Genomic DNA, 27098 nt, shown 5'->3' with positions numbered 1-27098 from the left:
ATACTAGAATGGCTAAACATCCATTGGTGCTTGACTGTTCAAGTCCAGGCCAGTTGAGACTTCTTTGTTTCCCAAATTTAAGTCCAACTTGATGGAGTCTTCATCATTTCTCTTGTTGTTGTCCTCCACGTTCAGATTCAACTGCTCAATTTTTTGCCATGGCACATCCACTTCATCCTCTAGTTGTCGAATACGTTCCCTCTTTTCCAACTACCTCTCATGCATATTCAGGTTCTCCTGTTGCTATTGGTGTATGATACATTGTAGATCAGCCAGTCCTTCCCTGAATTCCATGTGGTCCTGCACACAATTGATGTAGGTTCGCTGATTTCTCCTACCAGCTAGATAATTTCCCACTTGCGACCCCCCTGACCCCGACCTGCGACTGCCCCAAGAGCTTGACCGAGAACTATTCTCTGTACTTTGCACACTCGAATCCATTTTCAGACTTCCCAGAATGTCAAAGAACCTTATGTTGCTCCCGCCCGACTCCAGGATACTCTTGACCCATTGCTCCAAGAACCAATTGTCCACCACCCGGTCCTCCTCATTAGCCTCTAACGAAGCCCCAAGATTCTGACCCAGAACACCCTCACATTTTAGCAATTTAACAACCTTCTCACCTACATCTTTCTCAATTTCAGTCGTTCTCAGAAAAACTTCCCTCTACAAGGTCGGCTCTCGAATTATCCCTGAGATTCTGGTCCAGAATCCCCTCCTAATCCAGTAAATTAACAACACCCAGCCCAACATCCCTCACCCAAGCAACTATAGTCAGACCAGCAGCCCCCTGAAGCTTCCCACTCAAAAACTAAGGCACACCTAATACCTTGAGGTTTTGTCCTTCAACCCATACCTAACCACTGACTCGCAGCGACGTTAGCTTCAGTCGCCAGGCCTTCACAGAACCCACCTGAGTAGAAAATAACCTTAAACGATAAAAAATGAACATATCATTATTCCTTAAATAACAGATGTAGGAATGTGTGATGATGCAGTACCATGGGAAGGAGATGTTGGATTTGTGATCTCGATGTACCTCCATAAATTCTTAACAGTCAGCCATTATTTACCAGATCTACTCTTGGTCCGTCATTCCCATCCTAAGCTTCCTCCCACGAGTGATTAGGGTGGTTCTGGGCACATGAATTAATGCTACTCTGAATTCCCCATTATCCTGTAATCACCCGAGGTGGTGCGCTGGCCTTTACACCATGATCCAGGGTATGGGAGTTGAATACACACACATTGAACCCTTCCATGCGCGTGTTGTACTAAGGTGACGATCATAGACATGTCATGGCCACAAGTAGAGGAAGCTCCTGCCATGAGGCTCCAAGATAGGCCGGACTCGCATGGAGTGATGCAACAAGGCTGAAGGTGCAGGGGTATGAGATGGGCTAGGGAGGAGAACATTATGGTAAGGAGGGGAGGCCGAATGATATGGAAGAGGGGAGTAACGGGGAGAAAGATATGAGAAAGACGGAGGGAATGGATGGGGGGTTAAATAGAAAAGAGGGGAAATGAAGGGAGGGGAAGGGGAGAGGAAGGAAAGGGGAAGGGCTAAGGGGAGGAAGGAGAGGCCAGTAAGCCAACTTAAGAAAACAAAAAGCAAAGTCCTCAATTCTAGTGTTTGTTAACTTACTTAAGAGGCCAAGAGTAACATCCTCAACCCAGAACTTGAAGCTCATAAACACAATTAGGGGATTCTAGTCATGTCATCGGCCTCATTCACAATGCTCCTTTCTTCTCTCAACTGGCAGGCATGGTTTTCCTGTTTGTCAGCTTCTTGATTATTTCCTCTGAGAATATGGAAGAAAGACACCAAATCGAAAGAGGGGATCAACCCTTGGGATCTCTTGATAATTTGATTTAAGATAGTGTTTTTAGCTAATGAAGCATAGATCATATGCCTAATGATTATCATGGAGTCCCCTAAAACCTGTATTTTTTTTAATGCCCTTCTTTTGAGCCAATGTGAGGCCCAAGAACAAGCTATATGCTTATGTTTGGTTGTTTGTCTTCCTTCCAAGCCCCCAAGCATATCTATATTCAATGATTCCTTCAAGATTAATGAGAATCCCTCCCCCTCATGCCACCCCAATTTTGTTGTTGATTTTACTAATGATTTTTTTTTCAATTTTTGTTAGGTTTAACTAAAAGAGAGATCATTTGAAATAGAGACATACTGGGAACACTGTGGAGCAACAAAAAATTTTGGAACTGTGGAAAGATAAGAATTTGAAAGGTATTTTGATTCACTCAAAACCTTGCATTATATATATATATATATATATATATATATATATATATATATATATATATATATATATATATATATTACTATTGATTTTACTGTTAAAAGTTTTACAATTTCTATTAGATTTATTCAAAATTCATAAAAAAATAAAAATAAAAACCCTGGATATATATATATATATATTACTATTGATTTTACTATTAAAAGTTTTACAATTTCTATTAGATTTATTCAAAATTCATAAAAAAATAAAAATAAAAACCCTGGATAATAAAAAAAATTAACTATTGGTTTTAATAGTAAAAAATTATACAATCTTTGTTCCTATTTAGATTTTATAAAAAATTCTAAAACAAGAGAGAAAAACAACAACAACAACAAAAACAAACAAACAAGCAAACAAAACAAAACACAAAAAACAAAAACAAAAAAACACACACACAAAAACACAAAAACAAAAACAAAAAACAAAAATACAAACAAAAAACAAAAAACAAAAAAAAATAAAAAAAACAAAAAACAACAACAACAACAAAATCGATACTTAATATAAACCCTTTCTTATGTGACTGCAAAATTTCACCTTAGGGTTTAACTCACTCTAGCACTTCATAGTTAGGATTTTTCATTTTAGACATTTTAAATTTAATGAGTTTGTGTACTTACTATACATAAGGTGTTTGACATGCAAAGTAGGGGGACCACTTATTGGATTGGATCCAAACCCTGTCGGCTCTATCTGTTTTTTTTAAACATTGTTTGTTTATTGGTGCACACTGTGTAATACAATGCATTGGTTATGGTAGTTTTTTATCGTTACATATTGCACTGAATCTTGTTGACCATGTCCGTTTTTTTAAAATACAATGTATGTTTATCAGAGCGCTCTGTGTAATACATTGCACCGATGATGGCGATGCTTTTATCATTACATATCACATTGAATCCTATCATCCTTGTCTGTTTTTTTTAAGGTGTCTATTTATTGGTGTGCCCTGTGTAATACAATGCACTAATGATTGTGGTTATTTTATTGTTATATATCACATTGAATCTTGTTGACCCTGTCATTTTTTGAAAAATGACGTTTGTTTATTGGTGCATCATGTGTAATATAGCGCATCGATGTGCCTCTGCCAAATAGCACCATTAAGTGACTTGTATTTAATTTTTTATGTTTTCATTTTCTACTCTGACTATGGTTTTTTATCATTAAAAATTGCATCGTCATAATTTCAAGTTATTTAAAAAAACAAAAATTGTTATCGATGCAGAACAATTAAAAGCTTTGTGTGTTTAATAGGTCAAATGTACTGGGGCATTTATCCAAATAACCACATCGGTTACAAAGCTCTTTTTGGCTAAAAATTATTTGATTTATGTATAAAATATAGTTATTGGATTTTGTATTGGATGGTACAGGTTGTATATTGATAATAAAAATGTCTGAAAAGTTGTCAAATAACAAAACACTTATCACCATAATGATGACACATCCAAAAAAGCATAAAAGTCAAGTTTTTTGTAAATTCTTTACAAAATTAATATGTTTGAACTATATGTAAGTTTAACTAATATGTATTGGTTAAAGTGTTTCATGCAGAGGCATAAAATGAGGAAGGTCGATAAGATTATTTCTAATATAAGTGCAGAAGAACGTAAAAGCCTAATAGAAAAATTGCAGAAGGATGAATCAGGTGAATGAAAAAATACTATTCAATATGAGTTTTTTTTTTCATTATAAATATACTTAAGAATATTATATAACATGTTTCAACCAATATATTAATTCATATATGTTTAATGTTCTATAAGGAGCGACAGTGAAGGAAAAGATCAATGTCGTTCTAAGAAAAGAAAAATTATAAAACTTCTAAATGACGATGAATTAGTCCTTAGCTCATCTGGAGTGGTGCTAGAGATAAAAGAAATGGATGAATTTTTTTATGAAAAATAATGAATATAGTGGATTGAACATATAGACGTACTTTCCACTTACAATACAAAAATCAATCCAATGATTTCAAGAACCAAGTTATATATAAACTATAGGAAGCATTTCCAAAGCAATGGTCAATGAGACATGTCATACTTGCAATAGCAAAAACATACAACAACAAAAAAGAATCATTCAAAAGGTAATATTCCTAATTAAAATGATTTTTTAGAATTATATGTATATATTACTACAAACCATTCATTTATTGAAAAAGATTTTGTTATATTTAATTTTCATATATCAATATAAAAATAATTTATTACTTTTTCAGGAAGATTATGAAAATACCAAAGGATCAACAAGTTGATATGTGAAACATGCCAGTAGGAATGTCCAAAAAAGTGTACAAGGAGATGGTCAAAGAAATGGACATAATTACATCACAGGAGGAGCCATCTCAACAACAACGTGCTTCAAATGTATGTAATCATTGACTTTGTACATATAAACAAATAATTTAGCATTAAATATTAATTTTCAAGTATTTTCTTGCAGAAAAGAAAACAAAATGGAACTCATTCAGCACATAAAACAAGATGATAAGGAAGAAAAAGGTTGATATTAAAGTTTGTGAGTAATTTTTAATATTTCCTTATAACAACTCAAGGTTTCATTTTTGTATATTTTAAGTTGTTTTACAACAACCATATTTGAATGTCTTCAAATAGGTGCTAACATACAAAGAAGAGCCATCAGAAGAATTGATTAACATTAGGTTAAATATGGGTTGTGAGTATATGTTGGAATATCAAAAATTAATTGTGGAATTTGTAAGTATCTATCTTGTTTTACTTCTCTAAGTTTATAATTAATAGAACAAAAAAAATCCTTTATATTAAATCTATGATTTACAATAGGGTATAAAACTTGCAGGAAACAAAGAATGGAACTACGTCAACAAAAGAGTTGTTGCAACAAGGCAAGAGACTTGGTTTTGAAACCATGTCTATAGTTCATGAGTCACTTCTTGCTATGGTACATTGCAATTCGATTTACATTTATATCTATTATTTATTTCAATTTTCATTATTCTCACCAATGTAAATACACTCATTACACTTTATTTTTATGTTTTCAGATGGAACATAATCAAGAATATGAAAACAATCGATGTAATCAACAAAACATTCATCAAAATAACCTAAGTCATGGAAGTAGCTTGAGCACTCACAACAGTTCTAGTGAAGAATGATGATCTATTTGGATATCAATGCAAGTTGTTATATTTTTTTGAAATAATTGTCTGTGAAAATCAAACATTTTGCTTAATGTAAAGGACATAATGTCCCAATTGAAAGACAAGGGGTTACCAATAATTATCCCATTTTTTATGACAGAGAGCCTCTTATTCCTATATAATAAAATACATTTTAATTTGTTTTATTTTATTTTCCAATGTCTTTGTGAAATGTTACACTACTAATTAAATATATGGATGATTAAATAATATAATGAAGTGATGTGAAATCTGATGATATAAGAAATCAATCCAAACATCATATACAAATGCACTAATTGAAATTTAATTTATATGAATATTGTTATAATATATATGTTGATTTTTTTATAAATAATGGATTAAAAAATCACAATAATTGCACTACCACAGGTGGATGTTTCTAAAAAAGAAAAAGTCTCTTACAAAATATCAGTGCATTTGTAAAATAAACACGTAATGGTGTGTTATTTTATGTAAAAGCACTGTTACGACAAGATTTTTGCATGGTCAGTGCCTTTTCTTGAAATTACAGAATTAATACTTTTGAAAAAATGTAAGCACAGGGGTGTTGAATTCTTCAAGCACTGATTTTGTTTGCATTTAACATCCCGATGCATTATAATTTTTAAAGCACCAGTGCTTTCATAGAACTAACGCCCCAGTGCTACAAAATATTGTTTCTAGCCTCAGTGCATTATTCAAATTAACAACACTGGTTCTTTTATATTAGTAGCGCATTGGTGCTTTTATATAAATCATAAGCATCAACACTGTGAGTTTAAATAAAACCATCGGGTCTACGGTATTCTTTTTCCTGCCCCGGTTTCATTCTTGAATAGTATGACTCAAGGCATTTGTTTAATATGTACGCACTGAGGTGGTATACATTTCAGGCATTGGTGTTCTTTGTATTCAATTCCCTGGTGCTTTTATTTAAGTATACAGCCTCGGTGCTTTTATATATTTAGGGAACCAGTGTTATTTTTCCATTAAGCGCACTGCTAAAATCTACTTAAGCCTTCGTCCGCCCATATTTTTTTAGTTGTGATGAAATTTCATTATCATCTTCGATAAAACATCCACTACCCCAAATAAATGTTGTAGTGAAGGTTTTTCGACATTTTTTTCCAATTTCATAACACTAAAAACATTTGTTATAACCTCCATTAGAAGGTATTTTCCTTGTAATGCAACCAAATTCAACCAATATGATCCCCAACCTTAAATATTCTTTCTAATTTTTTTCAAAATTTCATCCCAATCTTCCTTTTGTGGATTTCCTAATGAGATGGGGACTCCCAAATATTTAAATGAACTCCACTCCTATTGTTTGGAGAAATCCAAGATTGATGTTATTTCTTGAAGCAAAAAAGTTGAGTTCCAACTGTTGGAAATACTGAGAGGGGGGTGAATCAGTATTTTCTTTCAATTGTTATTATTTTTTTTGGGACAATAACGGTTAGATTTATTTGGGCGGTAAACAAGCTACCGCGTGCTATTACAATTCTGGAGATTCAAAGACAGAGAACTGGGGAGTTCTTGATGATGCAGAGGATGTTCACTTCTAAACCAGAGATTTGCTGGTCCAACCGGTGTTTTGAAACGGAGAAGACAGCTGCGTCGGCTTTGACATAAGGTCGCATAGTATTGGTTGTAGAACGCACAATGCCATCAGACTTCAAACGTAGCTTGAATTTGATGTGCCACAGGCCAACGCTGCTAATGATCTTCCTGCGGATCTTAAAGTGCTGAACCAAAAGGCGTCGTTGGCATAGGGACCTGAATGACCGCGATTTGGGGAGAATGCTTCATCGGCTGGAAGCCCCAATGCAAGATTTGGGTAGAATCGCTGTTGCTGCTTTCCGGAAGAGATAAACTCTGTTTATGCTGAACCAAACCTTCAGGGAAGAAAGCGTGGAGAAGATCCAACTGACATTGGGATGCGCCCTTGAGGTTCCTTAGAGGGCTTTTGTGAAGCAGGAACAAACAGAAAACAGAGGTCAATAATTGGAGACTGAAATCAGGCTTGAATTGTCGGATTACTTGAACAGAGGTCCCGAGGAGTATGGAGGAGGGGGGAATAGGAAACCCTTGGATCAAGGGGGATAGGGGGGATCGAACAGCAGGAATTTTAGGGGATGAAGCAAGAAGATTCTATTGAATTAACCACCAAGGATCTCCGAGAACATAGGGCACCAAGATTGGCCTCTGTATCAGCTTGGGAATTGAGATTTCTCAGGATATGGAAGAAGGAGATTTTATTGAATTTGGGCAGCAGAAGTCTGATTTTCCTGATGATGGTGGCTAACTGAACCTGGTGGGAGGTCTTAGGGCGCAGCATGGCCTGGATGATAAGTCTAGAATCTCCAAAGACTGAGAGAGAAAGTATATTTCTTTTAATCGCCAGTGTCAGCCCCTGCCATAATGCTAGAGCCTCCGCTCTGTTGTTGGTTTCAGTTCCCAGACCCCAGTGAAATCTCAGTTCCGGAAAACCTCCAGGACTAATTAGAACTCCACCACTGTCGGCAACCCCTGGGTTTCCTTTAGAGGCCCCATCGAAGAATAAACAGTGATCTTCGAGGGTCGATCTCCACTTGATGAACTCTTGTTCTTCCAGCCTAATCTCCCAATCGGCATGAACGGAAACAGGGTGAAAGGGCCTTTCCTTCAGATTTGGAACCAATTCTTTGAACCATTTCTCCTCTTCTTTGAGCAGACTCATTTCATTCCTTGATGAAATATTGGCTTCCATTGCCTCGCCCAGCAAAGCTTTTACTTTTGAGATAACTCTTATTGCAGTGCAACTTTCTTCACGAAAAATTATGTTGTTTCTTTCCAACCATAGTTTCCAGCAAATAAATTTAGGGATCCACATCCAGCTGGTTTTAAGAATACTTTTATTTTTAAGGCAGAAGGGGGATAAGCTGGCCCAAGTTCTGAACAGGGCAGGAATATTATCTGGAAGATCAAGGTTAGTTGGCTCTAACAGCAGAACTCCCCTCCAGACTTCTTGAGCGAAGGGGCAAAGCAGCAACAGATGACTGATAGTTTCTTCATCAGACCAATAGAGTGGACATCTGGAGGGTCCTTCCATCCCTCTTCTTCTCAAATTATCTCTGGTAAGAATGCTTTGGTGGGCAGCGGTCCAACAGAAAAAGTCGATTTTTGGGAGAGCTGGGAAATCCCAAATAAATTTCCATTGGGCTGGATTTGGAGGAGCATGTGGGACAGCCATAGTTCTTTTATAACCTTCAGAAACAGTATAATGGCCAGAGAGGGATCCCCAGCCTCTTTTGTCTTTAGCAGTGGCCTTTGAAGGAGATTTACCTTGGAGAATATCTAGAAGTAAAGAAGCTTCCCCCTGCAGCATTATGGGGACCTCCCCCAGATTCCAGCCATCCCAGGTTCTATCAGGAGCTTCCTTCCAATTCGAAATATCCCACAATGTGTGCAGATTGCAAGACTGAAGCCAATCTTTGATGTTTGCAAGACCATCCACATGATTCAATGGCTGGTCACCCAAGATCGAATCATCCCAGATTTTGATTTTCCTTCCATTACCAGGGATCCAATAAAGGTGTTGGCTGAATTGCTCCCTAGCAGCATTGCAAAGATTGAATATTGGTGAACCTTTTAGAATTCTTGGAGGCTTATCCAGGCATCTCAAGCGCTGCCCTTGGAAGTATTTCTTCCAAATAACTCTTTTACTCCAGCTAGTGTTTCCAGAGACTAAATTCCACAGAATCTTGGAGCCCAAAGCAAGATTTTGGGCAGCCAAGTTGCGCAGGTGAAGGCCTCCTTCCAGAAATGGACGCTTGAGAGTTTCCCAGCTCACTAAATGGATCCTTCTATCATTGTTGTTCCCACCTTCCCACAGAAATCTTCTCAACAGACTATCTAGCTTACTGAGAAAGGTTTTTGGGGCTAGAAGAATAGAGTTTTGGAATAGAGGCATACTTATTAGGACCGATTTCAAAAGGATGACTTTCCCTGCATTGTTCAGCCAAGAGGCTCCCCAAGCTTGGATTCTATTCTTTATCTTATCAAGCAGTGGTAACCAGTGAGCAACTTTAGGCTTAGATTTGAAGATTGGGATCCCGAGGTATTTAAATGACTCCCAGTTTCGAATTCCATCCATTTCTAAGAGTCTTGCTATGTCAGACAGCTCTTTGGTCGAACAGTTCCAGCCATAGATAGAGCATTTTCGATAATTGATTTTGCTGCCCGAGATCAACCTGTAAATGTCCAGTTCCCTCTTGAAGTGTCTGGCAGAGATCATGCTGGCTCCTCCAAGCAGCAAAGTGTCGTCGGCGAATTGGGCATGATTAATGTCTTTCACCTTGTGAGTAGTTCTGAGGCCAGGCAGAGTTTGATTTTGTTGGTTATGATCTAATTGGAAACTAAGCACCAAGGCCTGGACAGCATATAGGAGCGGAGACAAAGGGAATCCCTGTCTCAGGCCCCTGGAAGCTTGGAAGAAGTCAGTAGAACGGCCGTTGACCAAAGGCGCAATCCAAGGCGAGGCAATACAGGCTTTCACCCAGTTTATGAAGTTTGTTGAGAAGCCTAGTTTCTTCATCACAGCAAACAGAAATTCATGTCTCACCCTATCGAATGTGTTAGCCAAGTCAAGCTTAATCACCATATCTTTCTCCTTTCTTTGGCAACTAGAGTGAGCTACTTCTTGGACCAGCACAATGTTATCCAAAATCTTTCTTCCTTTTATGAAACCGCCTTGATTTTCAGGGATGATGTCTGGCAATATGTTTTTCAGCCTGTTGGCTATTATTTTGGACACCAACTTATAACTGGAATTGCACAAGGATATTGGCCTAAATCTACTGAAATCAGTGGCGCCTTTCTCTTTTGGGATCAAGGCGAGAAAGGCTGAGTTGATGCCACCGCCTATCTTTACACAATTCTGGGATTTTCTGACCATCCTCAAAAGATCTTTTTTAATTGTTGACCAGCAAGTCAAGAGGAACTTGACAGAGAACCCATCTGGGCCTGGGGCTTTATCAGGTTCCATGTTGTTCAGCACCTCCTCTAGCTCTTCCATACTAATCAGAGCTGTCAGCATGGCGTTGTCCGAATCCTTGACACATTTGGGGATTAAATCGATCGGATAGGAATGGGGATCGATAGCTGGTTCTTCAGGAGCCGAATAAAGATCTTGATAGAAGGAAAATGCAGCTCGCTTGATGCCTTCGAAATCCTTAATCACAGTATTTTGGTAATGAATCTCTGAGACTGATTTGAAGTTCTTTCGGGCTTCTGCTTGCTTATGAAAGAAGTTGGTATTCTTATCTCCGGATTTCAACCAAAGGTTCCTAGACTTCTGTCGCCAAAATTCTTCCTCCTCCCTGCTAGATCTATGAACCTCTTTTTGGAGCTCGACTTCTTTAAGTAGCAGACTTTGAGAAACAGGACTGTGCTCCATATCTAGCTGATGAGCAACAAGCCTATTTAGATTTTCTTTTCTTTTGGCAGTGGGGGATTGCAGTCTTTTAGCCCAATCTTTAAGATTTCTTTTTAGAACCCTGATTTTCTCTTCCCAGACAAAGAAAGGAGAACCATGGACGGGCCTATTCCAAGAGTCGGAGACCACCTCTTGAAAGCCTTCTTGCTGGATCCACAGAGGGCTGAACCGAAATGGGATGGGGCCAAGGTTGCAATCTAGGGAAAGCTCGAGAAGAATGGGCTTATGATCAGAGGTGAGATTTGGGAGAATTTTAGAGGATGCCATAAGGCCGCAGGTAAGGAAAGAAGAGTGAACAAGGAATCTATCCAACCGGGCAGCAATGTGATTGGGGGCTATTCTTTTATTGGACCAAGTGAATTTACCTGAAGAAGGTTTAATATCCTCCAGGTCCCAGCCCAGCATTATGTCTTCAACCCATTCTCTGGCAGGATCCCTGACAATGGAACCTCCCTTTTTCTCATCAAGAGCAAGGGTGACATTCAGGTCCCCTGCAATGATGATATTCTCGGGATTTTGCTCTAAAAGAAATGAATGAAGCGAATTCCAGCAGATTTTTTTCTCGCTTGGCAAAACAGGAGCATAAACATTAAACATACTTACTTGCTGACCTGAATCCTTGTGAAGTAGCTGAGTGAAGAGCCAGTGAGGGCTGCTTTTTTCTTGAATAAAGTCATAAATGGCGCTGTTCCAGAAGGTGGCTATTCCACCAGAGGCGCCTCTTGCACTAACCGCTCTTCCATGGCCTTTTTTCCAAAAAACTTTACTAGAATGGAGGAGAGAAAGATCCTCCAACTTTGTCTCCTGGATGAGGAGGATTTCAGGCGAATATATTCTCACTAGATCTTTCAGGGCTTCCTCTTTCAACCTGCTACCTAAACCTCTGCAATTCCAGGAGACGTATTTCATTATTTACTTTTTTGGGGAGATGAGGCTCCTATTGGAGCCTTGTTACTCTTGCGCCTAGATCTGGTGTTTATCATTGATTTGAGAGTTTTTTGGGAGCCTTGGAGGACATCTTTGTAAGTTTCTTCCTCTCTCTATTTCTTCTTGGATTTCCGCCCTCTAGTCGTCTTGATTGGAGTGACTAACGAGTTGTCAGTTTCAGAATCTCTCTCTTCTGATTCTCCCTCAGAGTCTGAGGCTAGACTGATGTGTTCTTCATTGCCTTCATTGCCCCTTTGACACTCGGGTGAGGGGACTGATGGTTCTGCTTCATTTACATTCCATTGTTTCTCCTTATTTTTGGTTTACTCTTGGGTCTCCTTATCGTCCTCCTTTTCTCCAGAGGGGGATCCATCTTTAGAAGCAGCAGCGGATTTTGGATTGAAGTGAGGCTTCCTCGATGGAGCGGAGATGTTCTGTCCCGGAGGCTTTGGAGCAGCCTTTCCCTTTCTGATTTCTTTCCATCCTTCTTCTTCAACTGTGTTCCCTATTGGAGCTTTTGGGCAGTTTCTCTGGAAGTGTCCATGCTCATGACAGGTTCGGCATTTGAAAGGCAGCTGCTCGTAGTCCAACTTCTGGAAGTGCTGCCATTCTCCAACTTTGAGTTTGATCGCTTCTGGTAGTCCGGCTTCCAAGTCGACTTCCACGCAAATTCTAGCACATGTATATTGGCCCTTGTGATCAGCTTTGTCAATGAATCGACCCAACCCATTACCAATCTTCTACAGAGATTGGTAGCTCCAACAGTGAAGAGGGAGATTGGGTAAACGAACCCAGACTGGCGCCTCCTTGGGGACATCGATGGATGGGTCAAAATCAGGACTCCATTTGTTGAGATACAGTCCCTGATTTCCCATAAAATATGGCCCGTTTCTGAATACCAGGTCGCGGTCTTCTTTGGTGGTAAATTCAAAGATGAAATAACCTTGTCCAACAGCATAGCAAATTACATTGTTTTCCAGCTGCGGTCTCCAGTTTCGCTGAATCCAATCGTCCATGGTTTTAGTGGACGGCCATCGGCCCATAAACTGCCCTACCAGGCCTCTGTCAGACAGCGCAAGAGATATTTTAATAGGTTGTTCCTCTGGAAGTGCTATCTCTGGAATTTCGTCGAGCTTTTTTATGAATTTCGGCACCTCAATGTGTTGTTGCTTCTTCCCTTTCTGCGCTAACAGCCTTCTGAATGCATCTGCGGTGGATAATGGCGGGGAGGGAGCGGACTCCCCACCCCCAGGGCCGCTCATGGCTGCGTCCAAGATCTTTGGCGGCGGCGGACCTTCTCTCGGCTCCGCGGATCAGAGCAGCGCGCGCGAAAATTTTCTCTTTCAATTGTTATTATTACCAGTTAGATTATTCACAATTTAATGAGAGAAACATATAAGAAAAAAATATTTAGTATAAAAGAATAAAATACAATGTGTGATAAGTGTTCTCAAGCACCAACTTGGTTTTTGATGAGGCTCTGACCTCTAGGGCTTCGACCCTATCTGATCCAAGGCACCTACCTTGAGTTTAGGAGCACCAACTCCAAGGACACCAATCTTGTTGTTTTTTTTAGTATAGAGAATATAAAATGTACTTACTTGAATGTTCTTATTCCAAAAATACTTGAGATTAACTTCAGTTACTTTTCGTTGTACCTTGTCCACCACTAGACTTCATTGTTGTTGTAATCTCAGTTCATAATACCATAGCTCAGCTACATTACAAGCTCCAAGTCGTTGTACAAATTGGTCATTGCACTTCACTGCATCATAGAGAATCCTCCATTGTTACTGTTGTTTGAGAAGAGTGTCCAGGTCTCAATTTGAAACACTTTTCCACAGTCCGAGCAATACTGGAGCCAAAAAATTGGAGTCATTATGTTAATGAAGGCGCAATTATGATATTCGATCCACTTTTATTAAGACTCGGTCAAGATCATAGTTTTTGCACCTCTGTCCGAGCCTGAATAAGATGGTCCACCGTTAAACTGTATATAGTTCTGATTTAAAATGATGACTCTGTTTGCAGTCCTTAAATACTTCTCCGCAGCCTTTTACAATGCACAATTCATTGATTTAATCTGCAGTTAGACAGACCCATAGTCAAATAGACCCTTATCAAGTATAAGTGCAAACACTGAGTATAAATTCACCGCAGTAGAGAGTTAACGTAGGCCCATATTAAGTATAGATGCACCACAGCATAGGTTTAAACTTAGACCCTTATCTGCACTTCCACAATAGTCTGCAAATATCTTCATAGGGTAGCTAGCACAACATAGATCCTTAAGTCATAGTCATATCCATAATCCAATCAATCCACAATCTATCTCAGTCCACCAATCAGTTCTTAAGGTGGCTAGCTCTGTCCTTAGTTCACGAGATGTGAACTATATATTCTTATCTTTTTCACACTGAATTATTTTTCCCTCAAAAATGCAAAGTTCCTTCTATATATACACTCGTTTGTGCGTGAAAAATGAAGGGACGTGTCTCCTAGCTAAGCCGACATGAGTTTGACAAGTTCAAGTTGGTTTACTAACCATAATTATACCCTTATCTTTAAAACTTCATATCTCCTAAAATATTTTGAATTTTGGGGTATGTGATAGCTCATTAGAAAGCTAAAAATATGCTCTAAAATATGGTATGGGTCTCATGATGATATTCTTCCTCTAAGATGGAGAAAAATATTATTTAATGTGATTGATCATCACTAGTGCAGAAATGGAGGTAGGGCAGAGTGTCTTTCAATGTTGGGCTTCTTCACCATTTGATTCCTTCATTGTTTTCCACCAAGTCCCTGCCTTCTTCAATATGATGACATAAATTACAACTATATTAACAATATCCCCCTTTGTCATTGGATGGCAATATTTTTCTTCTCTCCCCTTTTGACATCAATGGAAAAGGAGTGCACAAGGACTCCCCCTTTCAAACTGCTCCCCATGTCATGCAACATCTTTATGAATCAGCTTAGTGTGATGCTAGAGCAATAAACCCCCATCTTTTGGCGAAGTTGTTCAAATGCTTCTCGAGGAAGAGGTTTGGTGAAAATATCAGCAATATGCTCCTTGGTATTGATATATTCCAACTTTATGTTTTGGTCAGCTACTTGTTCTCGAAGAAAATGATACTTGATTTGTATATGTTTGGTCTTTGAGTGCATCACTGGATTTTTGTTGAGACTGATAGCACTTGGGTTATCACAATAGATGGTGATTGGTTGGTTAGTATCTATGTTGATATCCTTCAGAGCTTCCTTCATCCATAATATTTGAGTACAACAATCTATAGTAGGTATATACTCGGCTTCAATTGTAAATAGTGATATGGATGTTTGTTTTTTGTTGAGCCAAGATACTAAACAATCTTCCATGAAGAATGCATTTCCACTAGTGCTTTTTCGATCATCGATACTTCCAGCCCAATCAGCATCGGTGTATGCAGTCACAGTAAGAGTTGAGCTCTTAGGGTACTAAAGACAAAAATCAGGAGTTCCTTTCAAGTATCTGAGAATTATTTTTACAGCCAACAAATGGGATTGTTTAGGAGTTTATTGAAATCTTCCCACCATTCCTACTGCTTGCATAATGTCAAGTCTCATAGCAGTTAAGTATAGGAGGGCTCCAATTATTGACCTGTAATGACTTGCATCTACCAGAGGAGAGTCATAATCTTTGCTTAATTTTCAATTTGTGGTCATAAGTGTGCTCATGTGTGCACAATCTTCCATTCCATATCTTTTAAGCATGTCTTTAAGATATTTTGCTTGAGATAGGAACATGTCTGTTGTGGTTTGAGATACTTATAGTCCAAGGAAGTAAGATAACTCTCATATCATCGACATTTCAAACTCTTTTGACATATTTTGAGAAAACTCATGGCTCATCTCATCATTATTGCTAGGAAAAATTAGATCATCAACGTAGACAAGAGTGACTAGTAACTTATCCTCATCCATATTCATGTATATTTTACTTCTTTCCACCCCCTTCTTGAAGCCTTTTTGTTGTAGATAGTGATCCAATCTTGTGTACCAAGCTCTAGGATCCTGTTTCAACCCATATAATGCCTTTTTCAACTTACAAACAAAGATTTTCCTTTTGCTAAATTAAACCCTTCCAGTTGCTCCATGTAGAGTTCTTCCTTGAGTTCCCCATTCAGAAATGTTGATTTTACATCTATTTGATAGACTTTGAATCCTTTTGAGCAATAAAATGCCAAGAACATCCTTATAGCTTCCATACGAGCTATCGGTGCAAAGGTTTCTTCAAAGTCGATTCCTTCAATTTGTGAATAACTTTTACAAACAAGCCTTGCCTTATTTATGATGATTTGTCCATCTTCATGCATATTGGTTTTCAACACCCACTTGGTTCCAATTATATTTTTATCCTTTAGATGAGGTACCGGCTCCCATGTCTCATTCTTCTCGATTTGGGATATTTATTCTTCTATGGCTTCCACCCAATGAGGATCCTTACTTGCTTGAGTAAAATTTTATGGTTCTATTATAGATAGGAGAGCAACATCATTTTTCCTTGGTGTACTTATCATCCTTCTTTGGGTTTGTATCCCCTCATTTACATTGCCAATAATATGCTCTTTCGGGTAATGTTTTTGGAGGAATTTCACCTTTGAAGGAGTTTGAGATGGTTCTTTTTCCTTTTGTTTTTCTTGATCTTTTTCCTCTTTTTTAGGTTCTTCTTCATTTTCTTCAATGAGAGGGTCAACTTCATGATCTTCAATTTCCTTTTCTGGAAGGGCTTCATCAATCTTCACATCATGTAGTTGATTATTGTAGCACTTGTAAGCTTTGGTCCTAGTAGAATATCCAATGAATATTCCTTCGTCAACCCGAGAATCAAATTTTCCTAGTGAGTCATTATTGATTTTAATGAAGCATTTGCTTCCAAAAATCCTGAAGTATTTTACTGAAGCATGTCTTCCTTTCCATAATTCATAAGGAGTCTTCTCATTATTTGGTCTTAGTTGAGTTCGATTCAAGGTATAAATTGTTGTCATGATTGCTTCTCTCCAAAATTTTCGCTGCAAGTCAGCTTCTAGTAACATTGTTCTTTCCATTTCTTGAACAATTTGGTTTTTTCTTTCAACTACCCCATTTTACTTGGGTGTTCTAGCAGCAAAAAGTTCTCTTTCGATTCCATGTACTTTACAGAATTCATCAAATTATTTTGATGTGAATTATCCATTCTAAGACATTTAATCTTAGAATCCTTTTCATTTTCTATAAGAGCTTCAAGATTCTTAAAACATTAAAATGCTTTGGATTTATATTTTATGAAATATACCCACATCAGTCTAGTATATTCATCAACAAATAAACCAAAGTACCTTTCTCCTTCGAGCGGTGGAGTTCTAGTTGGTCCACATAAATTAGCATGAATGATCTCCAAAGGTTTTGATGTAGAGAATTCCTTGGTCTTGTGGTTGGTTCTAGTTTTCTTTCCAATTGACATGGACCACATACACCTTGATTTGGCTTGAATAACTTTGGGATGTATCACACTGCATTAATCTTGCTGATATTGATCAAGTTATTGAAACTTGTATGTCCCAGTCGCTTGTGCCACAACCAACTTTCATCTATTTGACTTAGGTAACATTTATCTTCTTGAATTTTGTTCAAAATGTAGATGTTATCTGATGTTCTAACTCCTTTCGCCACAAGTTCTCCTGAGGAAGAGTTCCTTATTTCACAATATTTAGTGCTAAAGACAACATTATGTCCTTGATCAAATGTTTGTCTAACACTCAACAGATTGTGTTTGAGCCCGTCTACCAGCAAAGCATCTTGAGCCTTTCCTTTTCCATTAATAAGGGTAACTGTTCCTTTTCTAGCAATTTTGGCAGATCTACTTCCAAAGGACACATTTCCTTCCTTTTTGTTCAATGAGACAAACTTCCTTTTGTCACCTATCATATGTCTAGAGCACCCACTATCCACAAACCAATGATTTTCAACACTATGAGCACATAGAGCTAGGCCACATTTATTCGTATTCAAATTCTCATATTTTGCTTCTTTTCCTTTGAGGAGGAAATTTTGTTCATTATGTCCATTATCATTACATAATGAGCAAATTGGATCAAATTTGGCCAAAGGATCAAAAGAGTTGTAGGTCTTGATTTGTCCTTGCCCTTTGAGACCATATGGTTTGTTTGTTTGATCCTTCAATTTTGGTGTTTCATTCTTACGAGCCATGCAATGTTTAGCTTGATGACCAAATTTTTTACAATAATAACAATGCCCAAAAAAGATAGTTTGGTACCTGTTGTAATAGCCATGATTTGAATCAACATTCTTCCTTGGAGTTACTCTTTCTTCATTATTTGGATTTGAGATGGGCCTTTGATGAAATGATTTTTCTTCTTTTGGGTTGCTAGAAAGTATGTCGGCATAGATTTTCGCATTATCCTTAGTACTTGATGATTCTCCTTTAAAACCTATCCCAGATTTGTCATATTGAGGTTTTTGAGCATTTAGGATAATGTCAAGTGTTTGAGAGCTTTCCCAACTCTTTTTGACTTGCTCCAATTCCTTCCTCAGAGATACTATTTCAGCTTCATGATTTTCACAAATTTCTTCCTTTTCTTTTAGCTTATTTTTCAAGAGGTCTTCCCTTCTTTTTGCTTCCTCCTTTTCTACCTTGAGAGAAATTATTTTATTTCGTAATTTCTCATTTTCTTCAATGGAACTCATTAACAATTCATCTACATTTCCTTCTAGTCCTGAATCATCATCATTTGTGAATGCCATGAATAATACTTCTTGGCTTCCAGCATAGTCATTTTCTTCATCTTATTCATCATTATCTCCTTTGCAATGATTAGTTGATTTCCTTTTTATGACTACAAATTCATCTTCATCAGACTCATCTTGCTTAAAGAATAAATTCTTCTTATTAAACCATTTCTTTTTGTATACCATCCTTTTAGAATCCTCCTCATCATCACTATCATGCTTATGAGAAAATTTTCCAGCATAATGACATATTCTTCCACATTTGAAACAAATAAGAGGGTACTTACCTTTTAGCTTGGATTCTTTCTTTAGTCTTCATATGAATTATGCCAGTTCGGGTTCAACGTCGGAGGCATCACTGCTGGTATTCCATCCTTTCCATTTTTTTGATTTTGAGGCCTTGAATGTTGCATCTTTGGAACTTGGGATTCCTTTTCTCATCTCATAGGCAATGAGGATTCCATGAAGTTCATCCATCTTGAGAGTATCTAGGTCCTTCATTTCTTCTATAGCACTTACTTTGGAGTCAAATCTGTCAAGGAGATATCTTAAGACCTTTTGAACAAGAGTGCTTTCTACAATATTTTCTCCTAATCCTTTAAGAGACTTGACCACTTCAGCTACTCGGAGAAATTATGATGCAATATCTTCTTCATCATCCATTTTCAGACTTTCGAATTGCCTTCTATGAGTTTGAAGCTTTGCCTTCTTAACTTTGGAGTCCCCATCGTATAAGCTAACCAGCTTAACCCATACTTCTTTGGCCGAGTCAAAATTCATGACTTTTGTAAATTCAAAATCATTGATTCCACTAGTGATGGAATTTAAGGCTTTTGCATTTGTAATGTAAGCTTTCCTTTCATCTTGATCAGTTGGAAGAGTGGAAGGAGCAGTGTACCCATTCAAAACTGAATGCCAAACTTCAAGTCCAAGGGACATTAAGTAGTAGGACATTCTTTTTTTCCAAAAACCAAAATTTGTGGCATCGAACAAAGGAAGCCTTCCTGACACTTCTTGATTTTTCATTGTGACTAAGAGTAATTCTTCCATCTATTAGGCTGATTATGAACAAGCTAGCTCTGATTCGAATTGTTGGAAATATTGAGAGGGGGGTGAATCAATATTTTCTTTCAATTGTTATTATTACCAGTTAGATTCTTCACAATTTAATCAGAGAAACGTATAAGAAAAATGTATTTAGTATAAAAGAATAAAATACAATGTGTGATAAAAAATTGTAAACTTGGCAGTGCTTCCTCTTCTTATATTACTTTTCAAAAATCATAGACTTCCATTTGTTCCAGGTGGCTTACCTGCCTGAAGGAAACCAGGTAGCCACCTATCTGCATTAAAACCTATCCAAAATTTAAAAAGGTTTTTTGCTATCTATCTAACAACATTGTTTTGACTATCTATACTACTGCTCAGATAAAACAAATTAAACAAGTGAATGCATTTCATCAAAAATTTATCAGATTCAAACTGGACCACTGCATCAATCCTCATCCAAGGATATTACTGGCGCTTTGGCACTGGAGCCAGGCATCTCACTCCTCTTCATATCTTGTAGTGTCTGCTCAATTCTCCACTTCATATCTTTTAGTGTCTACTCAATTCTTCCCAAGGCCAAGTTATTTTTGTAGGTCTGTACTTGAACTAGTGTTATTTCCCTGAGTAGTTCAGAACTAACTGGATCCTTTTCCTTGTTTTTCTCTTGTGCCTCTGTTCTGTCACTCGCTGCTTGTTCTCGATTCAGGGTCATGGCCCTGTTGTGGTCACCAACAACCCCCCTCTTTGTTTGGTATTAGCAATAACACCAAGCAAATGGGGACCCTTAACAAAAAATCCAAAAAAACATTTTATCAAAATTTTTGTATTTTAGCTCCCTAAAGTTTTATCGCATCGCGAGAAGAGAGTGAAACGTTTTCCTATGCGCATAATAAGCTGCGAAGAAGCGACGCGAAATTCATCGCATCGCATATATTGTGAAGCGCTCTTAAATGAAAAACTTAAGGAATCGCCGACGGCCGATATGCGACGTCGCATATCGCAACATCGCATAAGCAGCACACAATGATTGGATGACTAAGCGCGATCTGCGATATCGCGATCTGCGATATTGCGATCTGCGATGTTGCGATCTGCGATGTATGCGATCATCAATTCCTGCGATGACACATCTTGACGACGCAATCCTCGATACTGCGATGCGAGTCGCAGAAATCACTCATCGCAAAATTTCCTCGACACAGTGTTCAAGGAAAGCTGTCTATAGACCAAAATTGGGTGCGCGCCTTAAAAGAAATTAATGATTGTACGCCAAAGTATCCAAGAAGGATTGCGTTGTGTTTTTCGAAGAGTCAGTTCATTATGGGTGTCATGATTATGCATTCATTAGAGCTTAAAGCTTTCATGTCAATCTTTTCGTCATTACTCTTTTCCTTTGCGTAAACTGTAAGACAGCAACTAACATAAAGCAATGTGCAGGAAACATCTAAGGAAAAGGGGAAAGCGTCAATGCTCGGAGAACAGAGTAGAGATGCCTTCGCAAACGGATGTCGCATGCAACAGGACCATAGATTCCAGAGTATCACTCAACAAATACTGATGTCAATAGGCCATCCAAAACTCAGAGTCAAAGGCGCACAAAAGCAGCATGTTTACAAAAGATCCTGAAGCTTAGACTGGGTAAAGAAAAAAGAAAAACGCTAAAGAAGGAAAACGCACCAGAAAAGCCTGGAACAAAGAACGGAAGCAGTTTTCAATACAGAAAATTGTTCAGAGAGCAAAGTCCCTAACTTATTCAGTCATTCGCAAGGCCGGAAACCGAAATAGCAACAGCACAATCAGTTTGAGAGAAATTTGGGTTATTACCAAGTATACACACAGTGAATACACCAAGCCAGAGGAAGATTTTCGAAAATATCTTCTAGTCTGCCAGAAAGCAGTGCCAGCTCTTGTTATTTCTATTTTCGTAGCTCAAACGAAAAGAGAAGACGACCAGCCGACTCTTCCCAAGCGAATGTTGCATTGCTTACAGCACTGAGGAGCAAATACAGAAACGGTTAGAAATTAGATTCAATTTTTAGAAATAAATTTGCTTTAGTAGAAGGGCGGTCATTTGAAACCGTGTCCTAAATTTATGTAATTAAGATTAATTAGTTAGTAGTATTTAAACCCTTCTCAGGCATTTGGAGAAGGGTCCGGAAATTTGTCAAAAAACTTGTCCTCAGAACATGCACTTTTGCACCCTTGGAGGGGGTTTTTGATGAATGGATGGATCGAGATTTATCAATGTTTGCATTTGATGTCTGCTACTGATGTTGCACTTTTGTACTCTTAGTAGATGTTAGAACAAGTAGAGATAAATCGTTGTTGCTTGAAGCTTATGAGTGGAACCAGTCATAAATGGTACTTTTATCTCTTGACCAATTTCTACTTATATTCTTAAAGTGATATGCAGTTTTCAATTGTTTATATGTTAATGCATGAATGTGTGGGTTACCATTTGGCACTTCTGTACAGTGGAGTCATTTATTTGTGTTTGATATATGAATAACTTATTATGCGATATGCTGTTCACAACTGTTTTGCTTAACTTTTTATGCAGAGTGGTTTATCTTAATTGATTTCTATTCTTATGATAGCTGAATGATCTCTATTACCGGTTATTGTTTGAAATCTCTTTAGATCGCATAATAGAAGGAATACACCCCCGGGTTAGCGTAGATTAGATGTGTTGTTTCTCATTAGATTACAATAGCATAGATTTAGTTTAGAAGTTTGAATTAAATTAGCTTTAAATACTCCTAGATCAGCATCATCCAACTCTACACACACACACACACACCCCTTAGATTGGGAAACTGGTCCCATTATCCCCAGTCGGACCCGCTATACCAAATGGATAAGGAGCTGCCAACCAAGGTCCGGACCGGGTGGGTATCCCCCTTGTTTTCAACCCGATTTTCGGGGCTTCAACATATTTGGCGCTAGAAGGAGGGCTCGAACTATGAATGGCACCTAAATCAAAATCTAAATACCATTCTGAGAGTAAATCGCCCTCATCAACTCCCCCGACTTCCCCAATACATTTAAATCTAGAGTCAGAAGTCGCTTGAGTATCAACCGTTGCTACATAATCTAATATTTCAGACCAATTTACCATTGAACCCCCTGAAGTTCAAACTCTGATTCGCAAACTCCAGGGATTTTCTATTTTTACTCAGAGGTCTGATAAATCTCAAAGCAGCGTGACTTCGCAGTACAATCCTGCTCATCCCCTGACCAGATTGAAGAGTGAAAAATTTGGCATCTAGCCAACTGAATTCCATCTCCCCACCAGGAAAAGAGCAAGGAAAACACCACCAGAGTCTGACAGTGAGACTCTTTCATCTACGTCGTCCATTTCAACTCCCTCACCGCGAAGTCAGCCACCCACATCTTCATTCCAAACCACTCATCCATCTTCCACAACTCCTCCTCTTCAATCATCAAAGATCATAATATCTTCATCTTCCCAGCATCAGGGATCATCCTCTGCACTTTCATTTACTAGCAGCTCAACGATGGCCCAGTCTCCATGGAACAATCCTGGGGCAGTTTTAATGCCTCCACCCCTGAGCCAAATACCGGCCCATCCTGAGAAATGGCTACCCAAATTCAATCCAAAAGCAGGCATGCTAGCTGAAGAGCATATTAATAATTTCATGCTTTCTGTTAATCTCAACGGAGTTACCAACGAGGATGCTGTCGTCCGGCTTTTTCCCTATACAATGCAAGGAACAGCCAGGTCATGGTACTTTTCATTACCTTCCGGGTCTATCACCAGTTGGGACATTTTTCAAAGTCAATTCCTTACCAAGTTTGGTGATGACAGATCAACGGCGACGTTAATCAATGACCTATCCAATCTTAAAGCCGAGGCTAGAGAACCCATCAAATATTTCAATTTACGGTTCAATAAAATCCTCAACAAAATTCCCACTGCTTCCCAGCCCAGCGAAGAAGTGAGATGTGAATGGTATATTACGGCCTTACCATCAAACTTGGCGATCTTCGTGGATAGGGAAAATAAGACAACCTTAGTTGAAAACTTGACAGAGGCGATAGCAGTAGAGAAACGCGTAGTAGCCCTGGAAAAAAGATCTGCGATAGAGGAACGCAAATCTAAGAAAGTCTCCTTCAAGGAAGACCCCAAGAAGAAACAAACGAAAGACCCTTTCGATTTGGAAGGATTAAAAAAAGTGTTAAAAACCATGTCCAATGAGATGATTGACATAAAAAAACAAGTAGCAGAAACTTCTTCAAAAAATCCCTACAGAGCTTTTAAAAGAAATCCTTCAATGGATGTGAAACCACCCAACACTATCTCAAACGTCGAATCCGAAGAATAGGAAGAAGAAGAGAATACCACTAAAGGGCGGACCGATGACGAAGAAGTTGTGGAACTACAAGGAATGTGGGATTTCATCCTCCCGTAAGAAGAAGATCAAGAAGCATTTCCGGTTAGCACACAAAGCAAAAATCAACTTGATCCTCCCCAAACTACCCCTAAGCAGAAGGGCGCAAGCCCTACAGCAAAAGATAAAGTCGCAAAAAAGAAAACAACCGCTAAAGCGACTCAACCTAGCCCAGTCCAATCAGATCAAACACCTCCATCAAGAACACTTATTGTGTCAGATGAAATGGAGTACAATATTATTGATGACATGAAAAAGACTAGGGCTAATATCACTCTTTATGAGTTGAGCAAATTTAAACATCAACAAAAGATAATGATGAAAGAATTACATGATGTGCCTACTACATCTTTGCCTACAGCTGTAGCTTCTCACAACATGGGAAGACCTCCAACCAACACGATCAATAAGGTTGACCCAAATGACATCGCCTTGATTGGAGGAAGATCAAGGTCTCACACTCCCCCTTTTCTTCTCACTTATGAAATTTTCAATAAAAACGTGCACAATTGTTTGGTAGATTCTGGTGCTTCAACGAATATTTTACCCAGATCAATATGTGCCAAGTTGAATGTTCAACCACAAAAATCCGCAGTGCGCATAGTTCAGCTTGATCGATCTCAAGTCGAAGTGATTGGTGAACTTAATCAAGTGACCATAAGATTGTCGTCTAACCCGAAGGTATGTCAGGTTATTGACATTCTAGTAGCTGATATCCCTGAATTCTATGGCTTAATTCTTAGCAGGGATTGGTCCGAAAAACTCCATGGATACTTCTCAACCGACTGGTCGCACATGTGGTTACCCTACAATGGTAAACCGAATCAAATAAAGGTTGAACGAGAGTTACACCAGAAGTACATAGTAACGGAATTGGAGGGAGAAAATGAAGCAATAGCATACAACAGCAGTATCATAGGCAATTACTCGGTAGATTCTTTCCTCGGCAATTTCAATGCTCATACCTCACCTTACTTAGAAAATTCAGTTTTATCCCAAGTCGAAAATTTTTCCCAAACTGATAATTCAAAGTGTGTTAATTTTTTAGATAACCCTGTAAATACATCTTTGTTTTGGAAATTATATTTTGATGGCTCTAAATCTAACGAGGGAGCAGGAGCAGGATGCGTTCTGATTAGCCCAGACGGAAATAAGACCATGCTTACGTGCAGACTTGAATTCGATTGCACAAACAATACAGCAGAATACGAGGCCTTGGTGCAAGGCCTATACAAAGCAATCGGGTTGAACGTTAAGTACCTTCAAGTCTTCGAAGACTCTGAGATTGTCGTCAAACAGGTACGTAACACCATACATTGCCTATCAGGTCATTTGAAGCACTATCAATCTTTAGTACAAGATCTGATTGCACATTTCATAGTATTCAATATTTCGTCAATCCCAAGACTCCAAAATGCGAGCGCAGACCTGTTAGCTAACGTAGCCTCTAGACTTATTCCCTCCGAAGATTTTAGTCCAGATAGATTCTCAATAGAATTAATCTTTAGACCGTCCATCCCTGACAACATTACAAACTGGAGAGTATTCAATGATGATCCTGACATAGTAAATTTCCTCACTTTTGAAGGATCCTACTCCAATCAAATAATTGACGAAGACCATCATGATCAACAAATACAACAAAATAGCACTGATAATGCTATACCTAAATCGGTGGTTAAGTTAGAAGACTTATATGATTTGAAAAGTCGGTTTAAAAGGTCTACCAATTCTAAGCTCTACAGTTCGACTCTGAACTACGAATTAGTAAACCTAGGAACCGATGATAAACCACAAAACGTTAATCTAGGCAACGGCCTAGCCCCTGAAGAAAAATTAGCGTATATCCGTCTTTTGAGACAATACAAAAAAGTTTTTGCCTGGAATTACGATGAGCTGAAGACATACGACACTTCTATCATTCAACATAATATCCCTATGATTGACAATGAAAAACCTGTCCAACAGAAACTCAGAAAAATTCACCCCAATTTAGAAAATCAGATAAAAACTAAGCTAAATAAGTTATTGAGAGCCAAAATAATTTTCCCCGTCAGACATTCCAAATGGGTTTCCAATATGGTACCCGTTAGAAAGAAAAACGGAGATATTAGAATCTGTATCGATTTTCGGAATCTCAACAAAGCCTGTCAAAAAGACAATTTTCCCCTCCCACCTATGGAGCAAATATTACAGGCAGTAGCAAGCTCAGAATTAATGTCTTTTTTGGATGGATTTTCAGGATACAATCAAGTGCTGGTACATCCAAATGATCAGTTAAAAACCATATTCCGAACTAAATGGGGCACATACGCATATCGGAAGATGCCATTTGGTTTGATCAATGCCGGCGCTACATTTCAGAGAGCCATGGACATCGCATTCAAAGGTTTAGTCAATAAATCTGTAGTGATTTACCTAGATGATATAACAGTGTACTCCAAGAAGCGAAGCGACCATCTCAAAGACTTGAAACAAATCTTTCAACGATGTTTTAAGGTATGGGATTTCACTTAACCCAAAGAAATCTTTTTTCGCATTAAGTGAAGGAAAACTTCTAGGATTCATAGTGTCAAAATCTGGTTCTCACTTTGAACCTGACAAGATCAAAGAAATTTCTAAAATATCCATACCTCATAACAAAAAATCCATGCAATCTTTCCTTGGTCAAATCAATTTTATGAAGAGATTTGTCCCAGATTTTTCACGTATTGTTTCTCCTTTGCAAAGTATGATTAAAAAGAATTCAAATTTTAAATGGGGTCAAGATGAGCATGAAGCATTCAACTTGATCAAACAGGCTATCATTAACGCTCCATCTTTAGCAACCCCGAATTTTTCAGAATCTTTTATCTTATACAAATTTTCCTCAGAGAAATCTTATGCCGCGATTCTAACTCAAGCAAATCAAGAGAAAGCGGAAGCTCCAATCGCATTTTTTAGCTCGAATTTACAAGGTGTTGAACTCAACTATTCAGACG

The 27098-nt window shown here is 38.2% G+C and overlaps 1 protein-coding gene across 1 annotated transcript; it reads right to left on the bottom strand.

The window, feature by feature from the left end:
• Positions 1-856: 856 nt before the first annotated feature.
• LOC149182584 (uncharacterized) lies at positions 857-13146 on the bottom strand. Its single transcript, XM_089414601.1, has 5 exons — positions 12676-13146; positions 12212-12414; positions 10476-11840; positions 7793-10085; positions 857-913 (listed from the first exon to the last, which is right to left on the bottom strand). The coding sequence occupies exons 1-5, from the start codon at positions 13144-13146 to the stop codon at positions 857-859; spliced, it is 4389 nt and encodes a 1462-aa protein (XP_089270727.1).
• Between the last annotated feature and the right edge of the window lie 13952 nt (positions 13147-27098).

The sequence above is a fragment of the Pinus tabuliformis genome, chromosome 3_2 (genome assembly GCF_031772625.1).
Source record: "Pinus tabuliformis cultivar Carrire ecotype Pingquan chromosome 3_2, CPIR1, whole genome shotgun sequence".
NCBI classification, from domain to species: Eukaryota; Viridiplantae; Streptophyta; class Pinopsida; order Pinales; family Pinaceae; genus Pinus; species Pinus tabuliformis.
Note: the sequence above shows the minus strand (reverse complement) of the source record. Positions and strands in the feature narration are given on the sequence as shown.

What these genes read in the sequence shown, in the direction of transcription:
- LOC149182584 (XM_089414601.1), bottom strand. Translation starts at nt 13,146, where the DNA reads ATGAGCGGCCCTGGGGGTGGGGAGTCCGCTCCCTCCCCGCCATTATCC. An exon ending in CCAAGGAGGCGCCAGTCTGG is followed by an intron (nt 12,415 to 12,675) that starts GTTCGTTTACCC and finishes GGACACTTCCAG; the next exon opens with AGAAACTGCCCAAAAGCTCC. An exon ending in AAAGCCCCAGGCCCAGATGG is followed by an intron (nt 10,086 to 10,475) that starts GTTCTCTGTCAA and finishes CACATTCGATAG; the next exon opens with GGTGAGACATGAATTTCTGT.